At 36.7% G+C, this 24670-nt stretch overlaps 1 protein-coding gene across 1 annotated transcript in view; it reads left to right on the plus strand.

The window, feature by feature from the left end:
- Positions 1 to 4071: 4071 nt before the first annotated feature.
- Positions 4072 to 24670, plus strand: part of Cnbd1 (cyclic nucleotide binding domain containing 1) — a 416492-nt gene continuing 395893 nt past the window's right edge. The window contains exon 1 of the mRNA XM_051198441.1: positions 4072 to 4163. Coding sequence (XP_051054398.1) covers positions 4076 to 4163 — 88 coding nt within the window. The 5' untranslated portion in view covers positions 4072 to 4075. The remainder of the gene's footprint in view (positions 4164 to 24670) is intronic.

The following is a 24670-nucleotide window of genomic DNA, read 5'->3' on the forward strand; positions in this document are numbered from 1 at the left end:
GCTATCAGTCTTGGGGCCGTTACCTTCTCCTTGTTCAGGTCAGCTGTCTCTATGTGTTTCTGCAACCTGGTCTTGTCCTCTCCCTCTGCATCTGGATTCTAGTTTGACTCAGTGTTTAGGATGGGTGTTTGCTTCTGTTTCCAACAGGTATTTGATGAGGGCTCCATGGATAAGTTAGTTGTTGATTTCACTATCCTGGAAGGGCATTTATGGTAGCCTTTCCACAGTTGCTCAAATTGTTAGTAGGAGGCAGTCTTGTAGGTCTCTAGACCTTTCTTTAGGTTCAGTTTTCTCTTCAAACCAATAATGGTTCCCTCTTTTATGCTCTCTCTCTCTCTTCTGTCTTCTATTCCTACCCTGACTCAATCTTCCTAGTCACACGTGCTTTGCTCTCCTCCCCTGCTCTTTCTCCTACTTCTATCTCCATTCACTGCCCTACCACTTCCCCTCTATAAATAATTTTTAAATACTTTCTACTTCCACAAACTTGATGTCTCTATTATAACTATTCCCACTTTGTGTCACCTTTACCTTGTTTTTACCTTTTGGAATCTTTCATAATTTTTCTCAGTGGAGTATTATTAGAATAAACTTAAAAATGACTCACTCATTTAGGGACTGTGTGCTGCTTCTCATGTCAGAGGAGCAGCAGGTAGCAATTGAAGTTAAAGGTGTCAGCTCACCAGAAGGAAACTTTCTGATGGGTAGGCCCCAAGACCACAAATCCAGGAATGTCTTTTGCCTCTGCTCTGCCTTTGTATGTTTGCTGCTGCTATCTTTCTTGGGTATCTGGCATGGTGTAAACGGGTATGTGGAGATCCCTACTGCCTATAATACAGTGTGTTTATCTCATGGAAACATTCCATTCTACTAGGCATTTTTACCTGTGGATTATCATGAGGATTATTTCTTTCTAAATTGTACTGTCTAATTGATAACAATAATGTTAGTTTAAATAGATTATTGTTAATTAAAAATATAAACAAAGAATTGTCACACAGCTAGAACACACAAGTTTCTATTGAGGAGCCATATAAACTGTGGCTTAGGTTAATGATTAAGAAAAATAAATTGAGTCCTGGTCATCCAGCTAGCTTAAATTATTTTAAACTTAATGTTGGGGGATATGTTCACAGTTTCAGAGTGCATAAGAGCTGAAACAAAAAGCTTTGAAAATAAATTAAATTTATGCTAGATGTTATAATCAAATATCTTTGAGTTAAAAAACCCAAGGAGATAATCTAAAGTTTTGGAAAAGCACATAAGTTGAATGCAGAATTCATTAAGTTCAGAGAACAAGAACAAAGCAGCACGATTATCATTGGTTGATATAATTTATTGCTAGGATTGGCTGATAAACAAAGGTGATTAATTCCTTATACCCATTTTTTACCCTCAATCTTTTGATATAAAAAAACTATTAATGAGTACCCTAATGATTTAAAGTAGAGCTGACTGATTCTTTCTTATATATAAAAGTTTAGATACAAGATAAATAATAAAGTAATTGGCCCTTCCTTTGTAATTGCAAAATATAATCTGCCAGTAAAGGACATAACTAAGAAGAACAGCTTCCTTGCCTACATGGTTAACTTATAACAAGTTGCCTGGATATCAATGTTTTTTTACCTGAAATATATAAAATGTTTAATCATGTAAGGGATTTCTAAAACATACTGCTTTTTACTTGTATTCATTCACTTGAAAAATATAATGTAATCACACTGCAATTTTTATATTATCTGAAAAATATTGCTGGGGTATAAAAGCTGTAAGGGAAACAATATAGTTAGACTTAGAGAGAAGTAAAATATGTTAGAAGGAAAACACCAAGAGTAGGAGAATTAGGAAGAGAACATCCAGAGAGTTAGAAGAAGGAAAACATTTAGAGAGACAGCAGGGACAGTTCTGGATAGAGATAAGAAAATATAATATCAAATGCGGAATGAAGAATACAGGATAGAGAATAAAGAAGGAAACAAACCATTGACAGAGTGTATTTTTCTCTAAGCCCCTTTCTACTCACCAACTCCCTGGCTTCCTTTTGAGCCCTGTGCTGACTGGGCCTGGTCCCTAAGGCAGTAAAAACTGTGCCAGACCCTTATCTCCATTCTTTTATTTAATCTTTGTATAATTTGTGTGAGGCACTTTATCTCTATTTATAGAGAAAGTTACTAAGATTGAGGCAGATTAAGTGATTTGGCCAAGTTAATTTTTACAAACAACTGGTTGAGAAATGTGTAGATTTATAAGAATTATCCAGGAAGTCCCAACCATGTGTTTAATGCATCTGTCCATCATATATAAACAACATGATTATGTTATTACTCTTAGGACACATTTGAAAAGCATTCAGAAACACTAGAAATACTAATCAGAAACATTTAGAGGGAGCTGTGTTTTTGAACTGATGGTGTTTTCTAAAAAAAAAAAAAAAAAAAAAAACATGCACACATTGTCACGAAGATATATGGATTTTGTAGGAAATAAAGTACTTTATTTCATTGTTTCCTCCTTAAAGATGTTTTGTTTAGTTGCATTTTCATCAAGCATATTTCTTTTCATTATATTTTTCAATCAGGCTAGTGAAATGGCTAACTGGAGAAAGGAATTCCCATGTAAGCTTTGGGACCTGAGCTCAAATCCCCAACAGCCACACAGACACTGGGAGTGCAGTGAGCACCTGTTAATTCCAGAGATGGGAGATGGAGACAGCCAGTATCAAGGGCCTACTGGTCATTCACTGTGGACAGTCAGTGAGCTTCAGGTTCAGCGAGTTATCTTGTTTTTAAAAAAGTGAAAAAGAGCCAGGCAGTGGTGGTGAATTCCTTTAATCCCAGTATTCAGGAAGCAGATGCCAGTAAATCTCTAAGTTCAAGGCAAGCCTGGTCTACAGAGAGATTTCCAGGACAGGCAGGGCTACACAGAGAAACATTGTATTGAAAAACAAACAAACAAACAAAAAAATAAGAAATAAGATTGAAGTCAGTAAAAGAAGAGACCTGGTATTGTACCCTGGCCTTCACACATCCATGTATGGACACATGTACCTGCATGCATACATATACCACACATGTGACCATACACAGAATAAAGTAAATAGCTTCAAGAAAGGTCTAGCTTAATGTGAAATTTCTATGACGTTATATGTCTTTTAATGTATGTAGTTTGTTATATATGATACAGAGAAAAGGTGAAAATATGAGGACTTACTATGTATGTCAAGCAAGTAAAGGCTCCTACTGATAAACCTGATGATTGGGTTCAATCCTTGACAACCACAGATAGAAGGGTAAGCCCACTCAAATTGTGTGTGTGTGTGTGTACATATATATTGCCTAAGATAGACACCAATAGTATTTCAGGAAACATGATGCACAGAATGTAATTACACTTACACATTTGGTTACTCAAGTAACCTCTGATAAGCTGCTTTCGAGTTCTCAAGATGCCTTTCTTCTCTTCTAGTAGTTTGCGCAACATGATAGCTATCAACAGTGCTGCCTTCTCCACTTCCCAACATACCAGCATTTATACTAGCTTTAGTCATTGTGATTAATAGAAAAACAACTGAAATTCATGCCACACAAGAACACAATTTGGTCACATGTATGCAGGGGTGATTACTGGTCTGGGATAAGTAGAATGATGGTTTACCCTTTGTTATAGACATGGAGTGTAGAACAATTCTACTTTTTCTGTTACTGGTGCTACAAAGTGGCTTTTGATTTGCTATGACCATGTGGGAAAGAAAAGGATTCTAAATTATGGAAGACAAAAAAAATCTAACTTAAAACTTATGAGTAGTTTGATTAGATTGTGTCTGCCTTGTGAATTTCAGTATCTTTCATTTTCCTTAGCCCTGGAACTCATATAACCTCTTTCATTATCCACTGAACTACCTGAATTCTTTCTGATATAACCTCATTCTTACATCAGATCTGTGAACAAGAAGATTCTGTGAGCTTGACCTATCAGAAAGGACCTGAAGATTCTACTTTATGATGCTCCAAAGATAAGGATGGCCCTCTGCCAGTCAAGTAGTCTCTGCCCATCTCCTTTATAAGCTCCCAAAATGCCTATGAATTCTCTTCCAACAGCTATTCTTGCTCACATGGTAGCCATTAACAATGTGCCACCCCCTCCACTTCGCAACATACCAGGTAAGTGATACTTTTATGAAGGTCCCACGCCTTCCTTATTGTTTCCAGTGGTACTTGCTTCACTGTGAGAAATGGGGATTTGAAAGTCAGTAGAAATCCATAAGGTACAGCCTAGTAATGATGAGCATAGAAACAAGCCTGGCTTTAACTGTTGAGGCTATTTCAATTATTTGGGTCTTGAAAACTGTTTTCTTTGTAAAATGGGGCTCTTGATGAGATCTTAGTTTCATCAATGTGCTTATTTTATATAAATATCAGAATACTTTTAAGGAAGAGTGACAATGGAATCCCTTTGAGGATACAGGAAACCAGAAGCATCTGTTTCTGGAAAACTTTGTGTTCTCTACACTGAATTGGTTCTCCTGATCTGAGTCCATTTTCACTGGAGAATTCTCATTTTAAATTTATAAGGGAAAAATAGTAATTTCCATTTTTATGATTGAAATATATTTCTATTTTATTTTCATATTTGAGCTTTTGGTTTATCATGTCATAGAAACCATAAACAGAATTAAATATTTATAAGTTTAGACACTGAACAATATTTACTATGTAGTCAACATAAGCCCAGGATGCTGTACTAGAGTACTATGTATGACTGTTGGTGTGCAACTCTTAGATCTGTTGGGCACCAGTGTAGTTGATAGTAACAGGCAATAATGTCTGTTGAAATTAAGAAAAAAAATCTTGGGTAACACAGGCTATATTCAAAACTCAAAGCTCAATAAAGAATTACTTATATATTTTCTTCTATCTTCCTGTGAGAGTTAACATCTAACATTTAAAACTTCGCTATCATTATTTCCAGAGAAAAGATATAAAAACAGAGGCTTATACCTTTTGAAGAACTATATTATACACACACTTACACACACAGATGTATTTAAAATGTTAAATATATATTATACAAATCCTTATAATTAATTGCTATATTTGTTATTTTGTATATTTATTCATATAGTAAAAGTAGTCTTATATGTATTCAAAATTTTCTGTTTGTATTTAAGTGAAAATATATATTCAAGTAATTTTTCCCCTAAACCATCTACAATCAGGTTTTATTTGTGAAAAAGTAAATTACCCTAAGATTTTTTTTATCAGCCAGGAAGTGCAATAGCTATGAGTTAAAATTAATTTACAATCAATGGGATGAGATGTGTGTTGCCCTCTGCAGTCTCTTCCAAGGACACTTGACTTCTGTGAAGTGATTAAAGGATAAGAAATCATCAGTAATGTAGATTTTTCAGAGTTGAATGGAGCATAATGGAGAGTAGAGACAGCAACACTCCTGGTTTTCTCTGTAGAGGTCATTAGTGGATGCTCTGTGCCTGTGACTGCTCTTTGGAGATGCATCCTGCTTGCTTAATGGTTTGGGCCTTGTATTAACTCCAGAAAGTCAACAGTTTTCCTTGGCACACTTAGTCACAGCTGAAAAAATAATCTCATGAAATCTGAGAAATTCTTTGTCTTCAGTAACTCAACCTGTTTCACATGGGAGATGTACATAAATAGGGATGCTTGGTTAAATACCTATATCTAGTCATTATACCCATCTGTGTTCACTTTGAGTTTGGTCAGTAAAATTAGACTTAGGGTTACATATTTGCTTTCTTTTTAAATATGTACATGTGGATAATATATACTGAACATTTTCTACAGACAATATATAGGTAAGTACTTTTCATGATGTGTTGTTTCTGTTTCTCACCAAAACCTTGTGAAGTCTGTGGTAGGCAGAGCAATGCCCAGCAATAATATCCACATCCTGGATTCAATAACTTATGAATATGTTAAGATGATGACAAGGGAGTTATTATGTCCTCATTCAGGTTTAAGGCAGCTAAATCAACTGTGTTTGACCTTGGGAGAACCTCAGCCACCACAGCACATACTGAAAGCATAAAGATTACCAGAGAAAGGAGACATGTGAAAGACTTGACTTTCCATTGCTTTAAAGATGAATGAGGGACGACATGAGGCTGGGAGGCATCTGGACAGTGTCAAGAATCTAGAAAAGACAGCCATGAATTCTCTCTCCCATAAAGCCTCAGGAGTATTATCATCATGCTGATAACTAGAAGCTAACTCAGTGACTTACTTCAGACTTGTAATGTTCAGAGCCATAACACAACACATTGATAATTTCAAAGCTATTTCTGGCAATCACTTACAAGGGAAAGGAGTAAGGAATACAAGCTCTTTCTTATAATCAACAGTAAAGAGGCTTACATATGATAGTAGAAGTCACAGTTGGGAAGGGGTGGAGGCTTCTCTGAATGTACTCCATGTAAATGAACTGTATGCATAACCACATCATTATGGCCTCTAAAGACATTAGTTCCATTTTGCCAATTTTGTCTACTAACCTCCCAATTCAAGGGACTCCACATATCACAGCTGTTCAAGTACTGCCCCGGTTCTCATTGCCTGTGAAATTATGTTTCTCCGACAGTGTACACAGGCTAGCCACCTGAGTTGGTTTCCGGTTTTCTACAACCTCTGGCTTTTGACTCAGAATTCTTTACAGCTTGATAACCCCAGGAATGGGATTTTATTTTTCAGAAGCAAAGGACTGTTTTTACATTTTATTATAACTGAGAATTATTTCAAAGACCTTGCAGTTAGAAGAGCACATAGTGGTCTTCCCACCTGAGTGAAATAGTGGATGTTAGAAGGACTTGCATTAACCCACAAATGTAACTTGATCTCTAGAAACAACAGAAGGAAGGGAAAGAGTGTTTGTGGAACACAGGAGTCCACTTCCACCCCTTGCCTTGTAAAGTTAGGAGTATGGTCTAGTAAGCTTTGTTTTCATTAACATGATGCTCCTCTACTCCTCTATTTCTCTCACATTTATTTCTTAGGTTTATCTTCCTCAGGAAAGTTTTAAAAATAGACTATACACCTCAACTTCTAGATCCTCTGGGAGGAATTAGTGCAATGGCTCTGTGCTTTCCCAGGTTGCAAAGCACTCGTGGTTTGCAAGACATTTGTAGGTACATGTTACTGGTTCTTACTTATTAGGATATAGAAAGAAAATAAAAGAGTTCAAGACTAAAGACACTTTAGGGAATCCAGAAGTAAGGTAGAACTCTTAAGTGAATGGTTTTCTCTGCTCTTCTCTACCTTATAGTACACATTCACTGAATGCCAGGAAATATCATGCTGCCATTCCTATGACTTCAAGGGTACTTTCTGTAATTTGAGAGTTCTTTAGTAGTTAAATATGAAAGGAGCCTCAAAACATGTATTTAGAAAAGTGAATGTGTTGCCATTTGATGTCTTAAACTGTTCAAACTTGAGAGACATGGGTGAAGCAGGGAGCGCGAGCAGAGAGGATTGTCAGTAGATAAGAAAATTGCAGAAGTGTATTGTAATACTTAAGAAATAAAATCAAAAGGGCAATTGAGTATAAAAGAAATGAGAATGACAACAGAAAGTCCAAGAAAATAGAAAAAGAAAAGATGGTTGGTTATTTGTGTGTTTCTCTACACATGTGGAAGCAGTAAGTAGGGATAAATCCAGGAGACAACTCAGGGAACAGGCACTAGAAGATCTTTAAAAATAATTTTCAGAGTAAAAGTTACTTATTGTGTCAATACCATGAAGAAAAATTTGATATTTTATTGGAAAACAGAAAAAAAAAAAAAAAAAACAAATGAAAAACAAAAATGGAGGCAGGTCACTGTGACACGGGCCTATAATCCCAGCTCTGTAGCATTCCAGGAAGAGGCAAGATGATTTGGCTGGACTATACATGAAGGCCTTGTTTTAAAAAATCCTTTAATTTTTTAAAAATTACAATTGCCTTAACTATCTCAATATATACGTACCTTTATTAGACAATTTTGAGTGGATTTTTAACGTAAATTTTGTATTATTTTTGAGAATTTCATATTACAATACTGTATTTACATTGTTTTTTTAATCCCTCATGGGCCCTCATTTCTTCTCCAATTCATGACCTCTCCTTAATTATTGTTGTTTTATACACTCACAAACATACACATTTCAAAAAGAAATCTAAAAACAAAACTAAACAAACGTAGTGAATCCATTTAGTTTTGTTTCTGTGTACTTGTGTTTAGTACACACCTCTTGGATTGGTTACCCTATGGGAGAGCTCATCCCATGGATTCAGCAAATGAATTTATGAAATGAAATAGAAAATTGGTTATCAAAAATGAATTAAATTATGCTTTTAGAGAAGAATCTACAACCATTAATTTACTAAACTATCATAATCATTAACAACAATATAAACATATTATAAATAATATAAACATAGGTTTATGCCCAGAGAAGTGTAGTTTTCACCATCCAAACTTCTCTTTGAAGCATACAAAGATATCTAGAGAAAATTATAATCAAAATACAGAGTTGTAGAGCCAATCCAAAGGGATTCATGTACAAATACTTCTGTACTTTAGGCTAAGGGAACATTGTGGAAAAGAAAGTAGAAAGATTTTAAGAACCCAATGGTCCAGGAATTTGTATTGAGATTGAGTTGATTTCCTGTAGCTATTCATCTGGGGGGTGGAGCTTTGAGAAATGCCTCCCTCTGGTTTGGCATGCCAATAATGTGTTATCATTATGCAATCTTGTTTAGGCAGCCATATTGAAATTTCTTGGGTGAAACTTCTCTGTCATATATAGAAGGTGCTGTCTTGTAGGAGACATCTTAATCTTACCACTCTTAGAGCCTTCCAGTATGCACTTCCTTGATTTTCCTGCCTTCTGTCTCTTTACTCTGCTCAAAAATCTAACAAAGCACTGATGGGCTAGAATAAGGATGACATTCTAGTTCCCTTACCAGTTGCTGTACTTGTCTGTTTTTATACCAGTACTAAACTGTTTTTATTATTATAGCTCTATAGAGCTATAATAGTAGAGTATAGGGACAGTGATGTTTCCAGAAGTCCCTTTATTGTTCAGGATTGTTTTTTAGCTATCCTGGGTATTTTTTCTTCCATATGAAGTTGAGTATTATTCTTTCAAGGCCTGTTAAGAACTGTGTTGGTATTTTGATGGGCATGCATTGAATCTGTAGATTGCTATTGGTAAAGTTGCCATTTTTACTATATTGATCCTACCTATCCAAGAGCATGGGAGATCTTTACATGTTCTGATATCTTCTTCAATTTCTTTCTTCAAGACTTTAAATTCTTGACATATGGGTATTTGATTTGGTTAGTGTTATCCCAAGATATTTTATGTTATTTTTGGCTATTTTAAAAGGTGATGTTTCTTTGATTTCTTTCTCAACTCATTTACCATTTGTGTATAGAAGGGCTATTTATTTTTTTGAGTTAATCTTGTATTCTGCCACATTACTGAATGTGTTTAAGAGCTGTAGGAGGTTCCTGGGTACAGTTTTTGGGGTCACTTAAGTATACTATGATATTTTCTGCAAATAGTGATAGTTTGAATTCTTCCTTTCCCAATTTGTATCCCCTTGATCTCCTTTTGTTTTCTTATGTATCTAGCTAGAACTTTAAATACAATACTGAAGAGATATGTAGAGAGTGGACAACCTTGTCTTGTTTCTGATTTTAGCAAAATTGTTTCTCTCCATTTAATTTTATGTTGGCTGGCTGCTTACTGTATTTTGCCTTTATTATGTTTATGTATGTTCCTTAAATCTCTGATCTCTCCAAAACCTTTATCATGAAAAGATGTTGGATTTTGTCAAATCTTTTCCAGCATCTAGTGAGATTATCATGTGTTTTCTTTCGTTTTGTTTATATTGTGGATTACACTGAAAGATTTTCATTAGTTGAACCATCCCTGCATCTTTGGGATGAAACCTACTTGATCATAGTGCAGGAGTTTTTTGTTTGTTTGTTTTGTTTTTATTTAGTTTGCCAATATTTTCTTGAATATTTTTGCATTAATGTTCAAGAGGGAGATTGGTCTATAATTCTTTTTCTTTGTTGCATCTCTGTGTAGTTTGCGTATCATACAAACTGTAGTCTCATAACAAGAGTTTGGCAATGTTTTGACTGTTTCAATTGTGTAGAACAGTTTCAGGAGTATTGGTATTAGCTCTTATTTGAAATTCTGGTAGAATTCTGGGCTGAAACCATCTGGCCTTGGCATATTTTGGTTGGGATACTTTTAATGGTTTCTTCTATTTCACTAGGAGTTATAGGTCTATTTAAATCATTAACATGATATTGATTTAATTTTGGAATGCAGTACCTAGCCAGAAAATTGTCCATTTCTTTTAGATTTTCCAATTTTGTGGAGTACAGATTTTTGAAATATAACCTAATGATTCTCTGGATTTCTGTAGTATTTGTTATGTTCCCATTTTTCTTTCTGATTTTGTTAATTTGGATATTCTGTCTGTGTCTTTTGGCTAGTTTGTCTAAGAGTTTGTCTGTCTTATTGATTTTCTCCAAGAACCAACTCATTGTTTCACTGATTCTTTTTATTGTTCTGTTTCTTTTTTATTGATTATAGCCCTCAATTTGATTATTTCCTGTCATCCTCCTCTGGGGTGAGTTTGCTTCTTTTTGTTCTAGAGCTTTCAGGTGTGCTGTTAAGTTGCAAATATCACACACACACACACACACACACACACACACACACACACACACACACGCACACATGCACACACACACACACATTTAAATTTGAAAGAAGGTTGTTTTACATATCAATCTTAGTATCCCAATTCCCACAACCTCCTGTCCTCTCTTTTTCTCCTACCAACTCCCATCCCTTCCCCTTTCTGCTCCCCAGGGAGGGTGAGGCTTTCCATGGGGAGTCTTCAAAGTCTGTCATATCATTTGGAGCAGGGCAATCCCCTCCCCCATGTGTCTAGACTAAGGGAGTATCCCTCTATGTGGAATGGGCTCCTAAAGTCCATTTGTATACTAGGGAAAAATACTGAGCCACTACCAGAGGTCCCATTGACTTCCCAGTCCTTTCAACTAACACCACATTCAGGGAATCTGGATTGGTCCTATGCTGGTTTTCCAGCTATCAGACTGGTGTCCATTAGCTCCCTCTTTTTCAGGTCAGCAGTTTTTATGGGTTTCTCCAGCCTGGTCTTGACCTCTTTGCTTATCACTCCTCCCTGTGTGCAACTGAATTCCAAGAGTTTGGCTCAGTGTTTAGCTGTGGGTGTCTGTTTCTGCTTCCAACAGCTACTATATGAAAGCCCTAGAATGGCACATAAGGTCTTTACCAATCTCATTATCAGGGAAGGGCATTTAAGTTAGCCTCACCAGTATAAGATTCTCCAAATTTTTTATGTAGGCACTTAGTACTATGAAGTTCCCTTTTACCAGTGCTTTCTTAGAGTCCATAATTTTGGGGATATTGTACATTATTTTTCACTGATTTCATGACATCTGTTAATTTCCTAATTTCTCTGTTAGGTTTCTGTCTGGCAGACCTGACCATTGGTGAGAGGGGTTGTTGAAGTCTCTTATTATTAGTGTGCAGGGTTTGATGTGTGATTTAAGCTTAGTACTGTTTCTTTTACAAGTGTATATGGGGCATTAATGTTCAGAATTGAGACTTTATCTTGATTGATTTTTTCCTGTGATGAATATGAAATGTCCTTCTCTACCTCTTTTGATTAATTTTAGTTTGAAGTCTATTTTGTTAGATATGAGGATAGCTATACAAGCTTGTTTTGTAGATTCATTTGATTGGGAAATCTTTTCCCAACCCTTCACTTTGAGGTAATGCGTCTTTGAAGTTGAGGTATGTTTCTTTTATGCAGCAGAAGGATGATCCTGTTTTCATACCCATTATGTTAGCCTATGTCTTTTTATTATTATTATTATTTTCTAATTTTACATATCTATATACATATCTATTACATATCTAATTTTACATTCTCTCTCCCTGCCTTCCTCCCATGCCCCCTTACCACCCTCTCATCCCAAACCCTCCCCCACTCCACAGGGAGGGTGATGCCATTCAGGAGTGCTCAACAAAATCTGTCAAGTCATTTGGAGTAGGGACTAGACCCTCCCTCCTGCCTCTAGGTTAAGGAAATGTCTCTTTATGGGGAATGTGCTCCCAAAGTCCTTTCATGTACCAGGGATACATCCTTCTTCCACTGTCATAGGTTATTTAGACTGTCCAGGCCTTCTAACTGAGACCCATGTTCAGGGTGTCTGCATCAGTTCAATTCTGGTTTCCTAGCTATCAGTCTGGGGGTCCATTAGCTTCCCCTTGTGCAGCTCAGCTGTCTGTTTCTGTAGCCTGGTATTGACCCCTTTGCTTATCATTTTGCCCTCTCTGCAACTGGATTCCCGGAGTTTGGCTCAACGTTTAGCTGTGGGTGTCTGCTTCTGTTTCCATCAGCTACTAGAGGCAGGCTCTAGGATGGCATATAAGTTAATTATCAATCTCATTATCAGGGAAGGGCATTTAAGGTAGCCTCTCCACTATTGTTCAGATTGTTAGGTGGGGTCATCCTCGTAAGTCTCTGGACATTTCTCTAGAGACAGTTTTCTCTTCAAGCCTATAATGTCTCTTCTATTATGGTATCTTTTTTCTTGTACTCATCTATTGGTCCCCCAACTCAATCCTTCTGGTACCTCATGTTCTCCTCACCCCTCTTCTTCCCTTCTCTTTCTGCTAACTCCCTCTCTACTCACTGTCCCCCTCCTGCTCCTAGTATGCTCAGGAGATCTTGTCCCTTTCCTATCCTGTGAGGGACCTTGTATGAATATCTTATGGTCCTCCTTGTATCCTTGCTTCTCTGAAAATGTGAATTATAGGCTGATGATCCTTTGCTCTATGTAAAAAATCCTTTTATGAGTAAGTACATTCCATGTTCTTCTTTTTGTGACTGGGTTATCTCACTCAGGATGTTATTTTTAAGGTTGTTTTCTTCTGTTTCACCTGCATTGGGATGTTCAGGTCTTGCTGGTGTAGAAACACCAGGTTCTGGTGGTGGTATATTGCTCTTCATGTTGTTGAATTTATTATTATTATTATTATTATTATTATTATTATTATTTTGAGACAAGGTTTCTCTGTGTAGCTTTGGAACCTATCCTGGCACTGTCTCTGTAGACCAGGCTGGCCTTGAACTCAGAGATCCTCCTGCTTTTGCCTCCTGGATGCTGGGATTAAAGACATGTGCCACCACTGTCCTTTCCCATTTCTTCCTTCAATCAATGTAGTAGTGCCTGCATCTTCAGGAGACTCTGATGATTAGCTTCTAGGGCTCTCCCTCCTATCAGTGCAGGTGGTGCCTGTATCTCCAGGGGCCACTGATGCCATAGGGGATGGTTGGGTAGGGAGAAGATGATGGGTTTTGTGGGTTTTGGGGGGCAAAGTCAGACTTGAAGATTGCAGAGTCCAATGTGTGGTGGAGGTATTGGAGTAGCTAGGAGTCTTACCTTTTGATTGTCTTCTGGGGTTGCAATGGGAGGGGTGATCCCTAATACCAGTTCTTGAAGAGATTATCTTCTCTGCATTTGTGCTATCAGGACTCTCATTGAAAGTTACCTGAAGATAAATTTATGTAGGTTTTTTTTTGTTATTGTTTGTTTTGTTTTAATCTGAATCTATTCATTGCCAGGTCTATATCATAGCAATAGCATGCCATTTTCATTATAATCTTTTTTAATCTTTTTATAATGGTTTTCTTTTGAATGAGGCTTGCTCTTTTCAGTAAAGGCTACTTTGACTGTACAGTCTTTTATTGTTGTTCTTTATGAATTTTAACACTGTATTTCTATCAGTGAAAAATAACATTGAGATCAATGTAGGGTTGCACTGAATCTGTAAATAATATGAGGTAGTGTGGGCAATTATAAAGTTGATGCTTTCTTCCTCGTCGCACATGCTTTCCTCTCTTCCCCTTCTCTTTCTCCTAGTTCTCTCTCCATTTACTGCCCCTCCACTTCCCATGTGCTCTGGGGGACTTGTCCTTTCCCCCTTTTGTGAGTGACCTTATATGAATCTCTTAGAATACATCTTGTATCCTAGTTCCTCTGGTGGTGTGAATTATAGGCTGGTGATCCTTTGCTCTAGGTCTAAAGTCTGTATATGAGCGAGTATATACCATGTTCCTCTTTTTGTGACTGGGTTACGTCATTCAGGATGTTTTTTTTCAAGTTCCATCCACTTGCCTGCAGATTGAGTCAGGGTAGGAATAGAAGACAGGAGACAGACAGACAGACATTGAGAGAGAGAGAGAGAGAGAGAGAGAGAGAGAGAGAGAGAGAGAGAGAGAGGAGAGAGAACATAAAAGAGGGAGCCATTATTGGTTTGAAGAGAAAATTGAACCTAAAGACATGTCTAGAGACCTACATGACTGCAGCCAGCTAACAATTTGAGCAACAACTAACTTACCCACCATCATGGAGCCCTCATCTAGTACCTGTTGGAAACAGAAGCAAACACCCATAACTAAACACTGAGACGAAATAGAATCCAGATGCAGAGAGGACAAAACCAGGTTGCAGAAACACATAGATACAGCTGACCTGAACAAGGAGGAGCTAATGGGACCCCCAGACTGATAGCTGTGAATCTAGCATGGGACTGACTCAGACCCCCTGAATTTGGGTCTCAGCCAGAAGGACTGAGCAGTCTAAGGGACCTCCAACAGTGGAACCAGGATGTATTCCTGGTGCACAAAAGGACCTTGGAGGGACACTCCCTTAACCTAGAGACAGAAGAGAAGGCCTAGTCTCTACTTCAAATGCCTTGACAGACTTAGATGACCCCACCTGGATGGCATAGCCCTACATGTGGAATGGAAGGTGGGGGGATGGGAGGGGAGGGTGTTCAGGGTGCATGTGAGGGGGGAGAGAGGGTAAGAAGGAGGGAGGAAAGGAGAGAAGGAGAGGGAACTGGGATCTACATGTAAAAAAAAATAGTAAAATAAGGTTGATGCTTTCAATGAACATAGGATATTTTCTTAAATGAATGTGTGATAAAACATTACTCTTATATAAATTGTTTTAGTTAACAATTCTACATAAAACAATACTATATAATAGGAGTGTCTTTTCTTGATAGCATGCACACATATACCTTATTGACTTAATTGTGTTATATTTTATTTTTGAATTCAATAAAAATATTCTGATTTGTATATAATTTATTAAACTGTTGTCTCTTTAAACCTGATGCTCTGCTTGCTATTCAAATCTATCTATAGTAATATCAGAGAGAGTATTGTAGGCAGACAAAGCTAAGACTAAGGAAAATAGTCTGTTTTGCTGTCCTGTTTCTTGTATGTCCTCATTATTGTTTTTTTTTTTTTATTGCTGTCAAATATGTAGTACTCACAGAGAAGCATAATTCAACCACTCCTCTCTGCTTCATCAGGGAAACTGTGGGAGCTATTTCCTGGGTTCCACTTGGTGTTTCTTCTTTGCCTTTTCCTTCCAGAACACCTGTCAGTTAATTCTCTGTATCCATTTTTGGTTTTTGGTTTTGTTGTAGTCATTCTTTAATATTAAAATAACTGCTATGTTTTCTATCTTATGATCACTGAATACTAACTGATAAAATGAGAATCCGTTTCTAACTAAATTTGTTGTTTTAATAAGACAAACATACCATGCTTAATTCAAATCTTTTTTGATTTTTTTTAAAATTTAGATTTGAAAACAGCTTGTTTTACAAGTAAATCCCAGTTCCCACACCCTCTTTTCCTCCTCTGTCCCCCCAACTGAACCCCATCCCATTCTCTTTTTACTCCCCAGGGAGGCTGATGCCTTCCATGGGGAGTCCTCAAAATCTGCCATATCTTTCAGAGCAGGGCTTAGGTCCTCCTCCATGTGTCTAGGCTGAGAGAGCGTTACTTTGTGGAATGGGCTACCAAAGTCGATTTGTATACTAGGGATAAACACTGATCCACTACTAGAGGCCCCATCGACTGCCCAGTCCTCCTAACATCCAGGAGGTCTGGATCAGTCCTATGCTGGTTTCCCAGCTCCAGTCCCATGACTGGAGTCCAAGAGCTCCAGCTTGTTCAGGTCAGCTGTTTCTGTGGGTTTCTCTAACCTGTTCTTGACCCATTTGTTCATCACTTCTCCCTCTCTGCAAGTGGATTCTGTGAGTTCATCTCAGTGTTCAGCTGTGGGTGTCTGTTTCTGCTTCCATCAGTTACTGGATGAAGGCACTAGGATGGCACACAAGGTAGTCATCAGTCTCATTATCGGGGAAGGGCATTTAAGGTTGCCTCTCCAGAATAGCTTAGATTGTTAGGTATGGTCATTCTGGTAGTTCTCTGGACATTTCCCTAGTTGCAGATTTCTCTTAAACCCTATAATAGCTCCCTCTATTATGATATCTCTTTTCTTGCTTTCCTCTATTCTTCCCTTACTCAATCTTCCTGCTCTATGATGCTCACCTTACCCCTCCTCTTCCTGCTAACTCTCTTTCCATTTCCCCCATGCTTCCAATTTGCTGGAGATCTTATATCTTTTCCCTTTTTCAGTGGAACCATGTATGTCTCTCTTAGGGTCCTCCTTATTTCCTAGCTTCTCTGGTGGTGTGGTTTTTTTTTAGGCTGGTAATCATTTGCTCTATGTCTAAAATCCATTTATGAGTGAGTATATACTATGTTTGTGTTTTTGTGACTGGGTTACCTCACTCAGAATGGTTTCTTTTAGTTCCATACATTTGCCTGTGAATTTCAAATTTCCATTTTATTTTTTTCTGCTGAGTATAAATGTATCATATTTTCTGTATCTGTTCTTCAGTTGAGGGACATTTAGGTTGCTTCCAAGTTTGGCTATTACAAATAGTGCTGCTATGAACATAGTTGAACAGATGTCCTTGTTACATGGAGTAGATAATTTGGGTATATGCCAAAGGGCACAATTGTCAGGTCCATTGGTAGGCTAATTCCTATTTTCCTGAGGAATTGCCATACTGATTTCCACAGTGGCTATACCAGTTTGCACTTCAACCAGCAATGGAGAACTGTTCCCTTTTCTCCACATCCTCCCCAGCATACAATGTTTTGATGTTTTTGATTTTAGCTATTCTGACAGGAATAAAATGGTATCTCAGAGTTGTTTTGATATGCATTTCCCTGATGGCTAAGGATGTTGAGCCCTTTCTAAGTGTCTTTCAGACGTTTTGGATTCCTCTATTGAGAATTCTCTATTTAGTACTGTGTTCCACTTTTTAATTGGATTATTTGGTGTTTTCATTGAGTTCTTTATATATTTTGAAGATCAGCATTCTGTCAGATGTGGAGTTGGTGAATATCTTTTCCATTCTGTGTGTTGGCTTTTGTTTTGTTGACCGTGCCATTTGACTTTTCAGGAGGCTTTTCAATTTCAGGAGGTCCCATTTATTAATTATTGATCTCAGTGTCTATGCTACTGATGTTTTGTTCAGGAAACAGTCTCCTGTACCAATTAATTAGTTCAAAGGTACCTCCCACTTTCTCTTCTAAGAGGTTCAGTGTGGCTGGATTTATGTTGAGGCCTTTGATCCATTTGGACTTAAAGTTTTGTGCATGACAATATATATGATGGATGTATCTTCAGTCTTCTACACACCATCATTCCAGTTATGCCAGTACCATATTTTTAAAGATTCTTTATTTTTTCCATTGTATAATTTTAGATTCTTTGTCAAAAAAACAAAACAAAACAAAACAACAACAACAACAAACAAAAAACAAAAAAACAGGTGTTTGTAGGTGTGTGGGTTAATACCAGGGTTTTCAATTTGATTCCATTGGTCAACCTGTCTATTTTTGTGCCAATACAAAGCTGTTTTCAAGACTATAGCTCTGTAATAGAGCTTGAAGTAAGGAATGGCGATGCTTTAGGAAGTTTCTTTATTGTACAGTGTTGTTGTGGCTATCCTGGGTATTTTGTTTTTCCATATAAAGTTGGGTATTTTTCTTTCAAGTTCCATGAAGAATTGTGCTGGGATTTTGATGGTCATTGCACTGATTATGTAGATTGCTTTTGGCAAGATTGCCATATGTCCTATGTTGATCTTACCTATCCATGAGCATGGGAGATCTTTCCATTTTCTGGTATATTTAATATCTTTCTTTAAAGTGTCAAAGTTTTTATTATATAAGTTTTTCACTTGCTTGGTTAGCATTACTCCAAGATATTTTATGTTGTTTGTGGCTGTTGTAAATTGTGATGTTTGATTTCTTCCTCAGCCCCTTTATCTGTATTTTGTAGGGCTAGTGGTTTTTTTTTTTTTTTTTTTTTTTTTTGTTAGTCTTGTAATCTGCCACTTATTGAGGGGGTTTATAAGCTATAGGAGTTTTGTGGAAGAGTTTTTCAGGTCACTTATGCAAACTATTATATAATCTAAAAATAGTGGAAGGTTGGCTTCTTCCTTTCCAAGTTGCATCCCTTGATGTCCTTTTTTTTGTCTTATTTCTGTAGCTAGTGTTTCAAGTATAAAATTGAAGAGATATGGAGGGAGTGTGTAACCATGTCTTGTTCCTGATTTTAGAGGAAAATCATTGAGTTTCTCTCCATTTACTTTGATGTTGGCTATTCATTTGCTGTATATTGTTTTTATTATGTTTAGGTATGTTCTTATTACCCCTGATCTCTCCATGACCTTTATCATGAAGGGGTATTGGATTTTGTCAAAGGCTTTTTCAGCATCTAGTTAGATGTTCATTTGGTTTTGCTTTTTTAGTTTGTTTATATGGTGGATTACATTGATGGATTTTCATATATTGAATCATCTCTGCATTCCTGGGCTGAAACCTACTCAGTCATGGTGGAGGATTTCTCTGATGTGTTGTTGGATTCTATTTGCCAGTATTTTATTATTCTATCAATGTTCATGAGGGATATTGGTTTGTACTTCTCATTGTTATTTGTGTCTTTGTGTGGCTTGGGTACCAATGTAATTGTGGCCTTGTAAAATGTTTGGCAATGACCCCTTTGCTTCTATTGTGTGGAACAATTTAAGCAGTATTTGTTTTACGTGTTCTTTGAATTTCTGGTAGGATTCTGCACTGAAGCCATCTGGCTCTGGGCTTTTATTGGTTTGGAGAGTTTTGATTACTGCTTCTATTTCATTAGGCATTATAGGTCTATTTAAATTGAGTATCTATCCAGAAAACTTTCCATTTCCATTAATTTTTTTTAATTTTGTGGAGTACACTTTTCAAAGTATGACCTGAAGGATCTACAAATTTCTTCATTGTCTGTTGTTATATGCCACTTTTTATTTCTGATTTGTTAATTTACATGTTTTCTCTCTGTGTTTTGGTTAGTTTGAATAAAGGTTTGTCTATCTCATTGATTTTCTTGAAGAACCAACACTTTGTTACATTGATTCATTGTATTGTTTACCTAGTTTATACTTTATTGATTCTAGCCCTCAAATTGATGATTTCCTAGGGTGAATTTGCTTCTTTTTGTTTTAGAGCTTTTAGTTGTGATATTAATTCTTCATGTGGGCAGTTAGTGCTGTAAACTATCCACTTAGCACTGCTTTCAAAGTATCCCATAAGTTTGGATATGTTATGTCTTCATTCTCACTGCATTCTAGGAAGTCTTTTATTTCTTTATTTCTTCCTTGAACCAGGAATGGTACAATTGTTTATTGTTCAGTTTCCATGGGTTTGTAGGTTTTCTGCAATTTGTGTTGTTGTTGCATTCTAACTTCAAAGCATGGTGGTCTGATAAGATACAGGAGGTTATTCCAATTTTGTTTTGTACCTATTGAGGTTTGGTATATTGCTTATTATGTGTTCCATTTTGGGGCTTGTTCCACATGGTGCTGAGAAGAAGGAATATTCTTCTGTGTTTGGATGGAATGTTCTTTAAATGTCTGTTAAATCCATTTTGGGTCACAAGTTCTGTTAGTTCCTTTGTTTCTTTGTTAAGTTTCTGTCTGGTTGAACTTGTGTAGTGTTGAGGGTGGAGTGTGGAAATCTCCCTACTATAAATGTGAGAGGTTTCCTTAAGATTTGAGCTTTATTATGTTTCTTTTATGAATTTGGGTGCCTTTGTATTTGGGTCATAGATGTTCAGAATTGTGACTTTATCTTGATGGATTTCTGCTGTGACTAGTAAGAAATGACCTTCATCTCTTTTGATTGATTTTTGTTTAAAGTCTTATTTGCTAGATATTATGATTGCTATAGCTGCTTCTTTCTTGGGTTAATTTGATTAGAAAATCTTTTCCCAACCTTTAATTCTGAGGTAACATCTGTCTTTTAAGTTGAGGTATGTTTCTTGTGTTCAGCTGAAGGATGGATTCTGTCTTCATATCCATTCTGTTAGCCTGTGTCTTTTTATAGGCAATTAAGATCATTAAGATTGAGGGATATTAATGACCATTTATTGTTAATTCTTGTTTTTTTGGATTTGTTGTTGTTGGTGGTATTGTGTGTGTATTTCGCCTCAATTTTCTTTTGGCTGTTAGTAAAGTGTCATTATGTATTGCTTATGTTTTTGTGGGTGTAGTTGACTTTCTTGGGCTAGATTAGTGGATATGTATGTTTAAATCTGGTTTAGTCATGGAATATCATGGTTTCTCTACCTATAGTGATTGAAAGATTTGGTTAATATAGTAGTCTGGGATGGCATCTGAAGTCTCTTAGTATTCATAGAATATCTGTCCAGGACCTTCTGGCCTTCAGAGTTTTGATGGAGAAGTCAGGTGTAATTCTGATAGATTTGATTCTATGTTATTTGGCCTTTTCCTTTGCTGCTCTTAATATTCTTTCTTTATTCTGTATGTTTTGTGTTTTGATTATGTAATGAGGGGACTATTTTATGTGATCCACTCTATTTGGTGTTCTGTAAGCTTCTTATACTTTCATTGGCATGTCTTTCTTCCGGTTGGAAAAATTTTCTTCTATGATTTTGTAGAATATATTTTCTCTACCTTTGAGTTGGATTTCTTCACTTTCTTCTATATCTATTATTCTTAAATTTGGCCTTTTTATGGTGTCCCATATCCTGGCTATTTTGTTTCAGGGGTTTGTTGGATTTAAGATTTTCTTTGGTCAATGAGTCTATTTCTACTAGTGTATCTTCAATGCCTGAGATTCTTTTTTCCATCTCTTGTATTCTGTTGGTTGTGCTTACATGTGTAGTTTCTAATCATTTGCCTGGCTCTTCTATTTCTATCATTTTCTGTGAATGTGTGTGTGTGTGTGTGTGTGTGTGTTTAATTGTCTCCATTTCAGCTTTCCAGCCATGCACTGTTTGAATTGTTTCTTGAAATTTTTGTTTATATTTTCCTCCATTTCTTGAAATTTTTCTGCCATTTCTTTAAGTGATTTTCCCATTACCTCTTTCAGGGTCTCTATTATTATCATCATGAAGTTGTTTCTAGAGCTGTTCTCTTCTGCTTCATCTGTGTTGGGATTTTTAGGTCTTGCTAGTGTGGAGTCTCTAGACTCTGGTGGAATCATATTGATCTTTCTGTTGTTGACTGTGTTCTTATACTATTGTCTACCCTTCCCTTCTATCAGTGTGTACTGGTAGGTTCTCCCCCTTTCCTGGTGGGTACAAGACCAAGGTTCTCTTCTGGTGGGTGCAAGCAGGTTTAATACTGCAATAGCTCTCCTCTTCCAGTGGGTAGTGGTGGTACTCTTTCCACATTTTGAGGTGGTACTAGGATGCTGACAGAGTCAGGATTGGCTTGTCTACCTAGGCAGGCTCCCCTGCACACTAGAGGCTCAGGAGGCTTGGAACAGGGCATCCAAAGGCCGACTCCTTCTGTGGGTAGAGGGTGGACTAGGAAGCTGGCAGACTCCAAATGGGCTCATCTGCAGGTTCCCCTGCAGGCAGCCCACAGGACTCAGGAGGCTCTGAGCAGGGCACCAGAAGGTGGGCTGTAAACAGGCCCTCCTCCTACTGTGGTTGGAAGTGGGACAAGGTCGCTGGCCTTTTTACTTCACTTCAATTTTCCCTGGTCACTCAAGGTAGACTCCTTTCCCCAGACTAACCTTTCTTCTGCTTCCTTAGTTCTTCTTTTCCTTCCCTATCCTCCCTTTAGGACTATTCTTTCCCCTCTCATATGACTGTAGCTTCCTGAATTATATACTTACACTCATATTATTCACATTAAAATTTGGGATGACTTATAAGCATATGGGAGAAAATATTCAGTGTTTGTGTTTCTATTTTATTGGTTTAGTTTGTTTAGCATAAGGTTTTCTAGTTGTTTTAAATTTTCCTAGAAATATAATAACTTCACATTTTTATGGTTGAATAAAATTCCATTGTGAATATATAACCTACTTTCTTTATCCACTCATATGTTCATGAGCATCTTGCTATTGTTAATAAAGCATAAATGACATGGGTGGAGTTGTTTGTGGTGTGACTTTGAGTTTTTTTGTGAGAATATTTCCAGAGTGATTACATCAGCAGGGATGGGACAGAGACATAGCCCCACCCTGCCTTGCTGGGAAGCTTAAGGTGCTTCCTTAGACTTTTAGGAACCCCACCTCTAAAGTTTATTAGTACTCAAATATAAAGTAGATCAATGAGGCAAAACAGCAAGGAAATGATTTTTTAACCATATGAAAGGAACATACAGAAAGAGTGGGAAGTCATGGCAGGAGCCAAAAAGCAAGAACTAAAGTGGAGACAATGGAGTAATTTCTCTCAGTTGAAGTTCTCTCTTCCTTGGTGAACTAGGCTTATGACAAACTGACCAAACAAAAATAAACAAACAAAACGAACAAACAATAAAAAACTAATCACCCATGAAATGATATATTTCAATCCTTAAAGTAACTGTCAAGTGATACCATTATGTATAGCAAAGCTATCTCAACATTGATAGAGAAATAAGAACTTTCAAGTTAAGAACTGATTCATGTCAATTCATGACAACCAAATTAGATGTGAATGGAAAGAATCCATTTCATAAGAGAAACAACCAACATAAGAGAGAGGAAGGGAATCTACTATGCAAATCCATAAGATTATAAATTATTAATGCTGATAGCAGAGGAGAAACCAAAAAGAAACATCAATTATCCAACCAACCAGAATATCAATAGACACAACTACACCTAAGGAAAATAACAAACCCCAACTCAGCAATTAAAAAGTTCCAGAATAAACTATCAGGTTGAGAAAGGAATGTCCAACTATGAGCTGTCTCCACAAAATATCCTATAGTGGCAAAGATCCAAAATGGATGACACATTTATTTGGAACAAACATTAAAAAGTAAAACACAAGAATTTTTCCATTTTAATAAGAGTAAATGGGTATATTCCAAGTGTGACAAAAGACAGTGGGATTTTTAATTGCACAGTGGATTTCTAGTGTAGGATTAATTTATAGGTATAAGTTTTAAGTCTTTTTTCACTTATACTCTGGATAAAATCCTAGATTTTAACCCCATTCTAAGGTTAAGCCCTTGCTGTTTTTCTCAAAAGCTTGGCTAAAGCATTTAATGAGGGAAAAACAAGATTAGAAGACAAACATAAACTTTGCAGCTTTTGAAACTGTTTTAAGTTTTATTTCTTTAATAAATTTGGTCAGTTGGAAAGATAAACATCTGGTCTTTCCATAGTTGTGATTTCATGGTCTTTTCATTTTTAAACAATCTGCTTTCAAATACCACATCTATCACATAGCTAAAACTCTTCATATAAGGACCCTTGTGACAAACACCTCTAAAAGCAGAGATTCAGTGATATAGACATATTTTGATGAATTAAGAGTTCTACAACCCTGTAAGTGCTGAATAGTCTAGGCTGTCTTTTATTTTACTGCGTTGTTTCAAGCTAAGTATGAAACTTCAGTCTCCTGGTAGCTTTTTTTATACAAGTAATTTTTGTAAAAGATAAAAAAGTAGAATTTTAATTCCCATATTCATTGCTAGCAGTTCTTTTTCTTAAAATATTTATTCTGTAATTTTTTGATATATTATTGTACTGAAAATAGTAGATATTAGATTTCTTCTAGCCTGATTTTTGATCATAATTTGTCATATTTAAGTTCTGTCCCTAAATCTTTAGGATACTGAAATGTGGAAAAATAAGGATTGGGGAAAACTGATAAGCTGAACAGATGTTTACTTAGGGAGAAATAACTTACAACAGAGACAGATGAGCACCAGTAGGTTCCGGTCCCTAAGATGCCTCCAGATGCTCTCTGTTTCTGTCCAGCAAGTAAGAGAACAAGAGACCTCATTCTTCCATGTCATGTCCACCCCTGTCCCCACCCCCAATGGGCGCGGCCAGTGTGACAGGTGCAGGAGGGGTGAATATTTCACTACAATACTCCACACACTACAGCCACTTTTTCATACAACTCACTAGAGTTACTATTGAACTTACTAGTCAACCACATGAGGAATAGGAATTAACATGTATTGCATATAAGTCTCCTTCTAATCCATGTACTTGAAAGTCTATTATGATTAATATTTCATATAGTTCACACCAGAAATATAAGTATATATCTATAATTTGGTTCATTTAAAATACATAATTCTATGTGAAACTAAAACTAAGTCATACAGTCTTTTTGCTAGGGTTTAAATAGTTATGGAAAGGCCAAGGAATGTTGTGAATGAAGATGGAAAAG

The sequence above is a fragment of the Phodopus roborovskii genome, unplaced genomic scaffold (assembly GCF_943737965.1).
Source record: "Phodopus roborovskii unplaced genomic scaffold, PHOROB, whole genome shotgun sequence".
In the NCBI taxonomy this organism is placed as follows: Eukaryota; Metazoa; Chordata; class Mammalia; order Rodentia; family Cricetidae; genus Phodopus; species Phodopus roborovskii.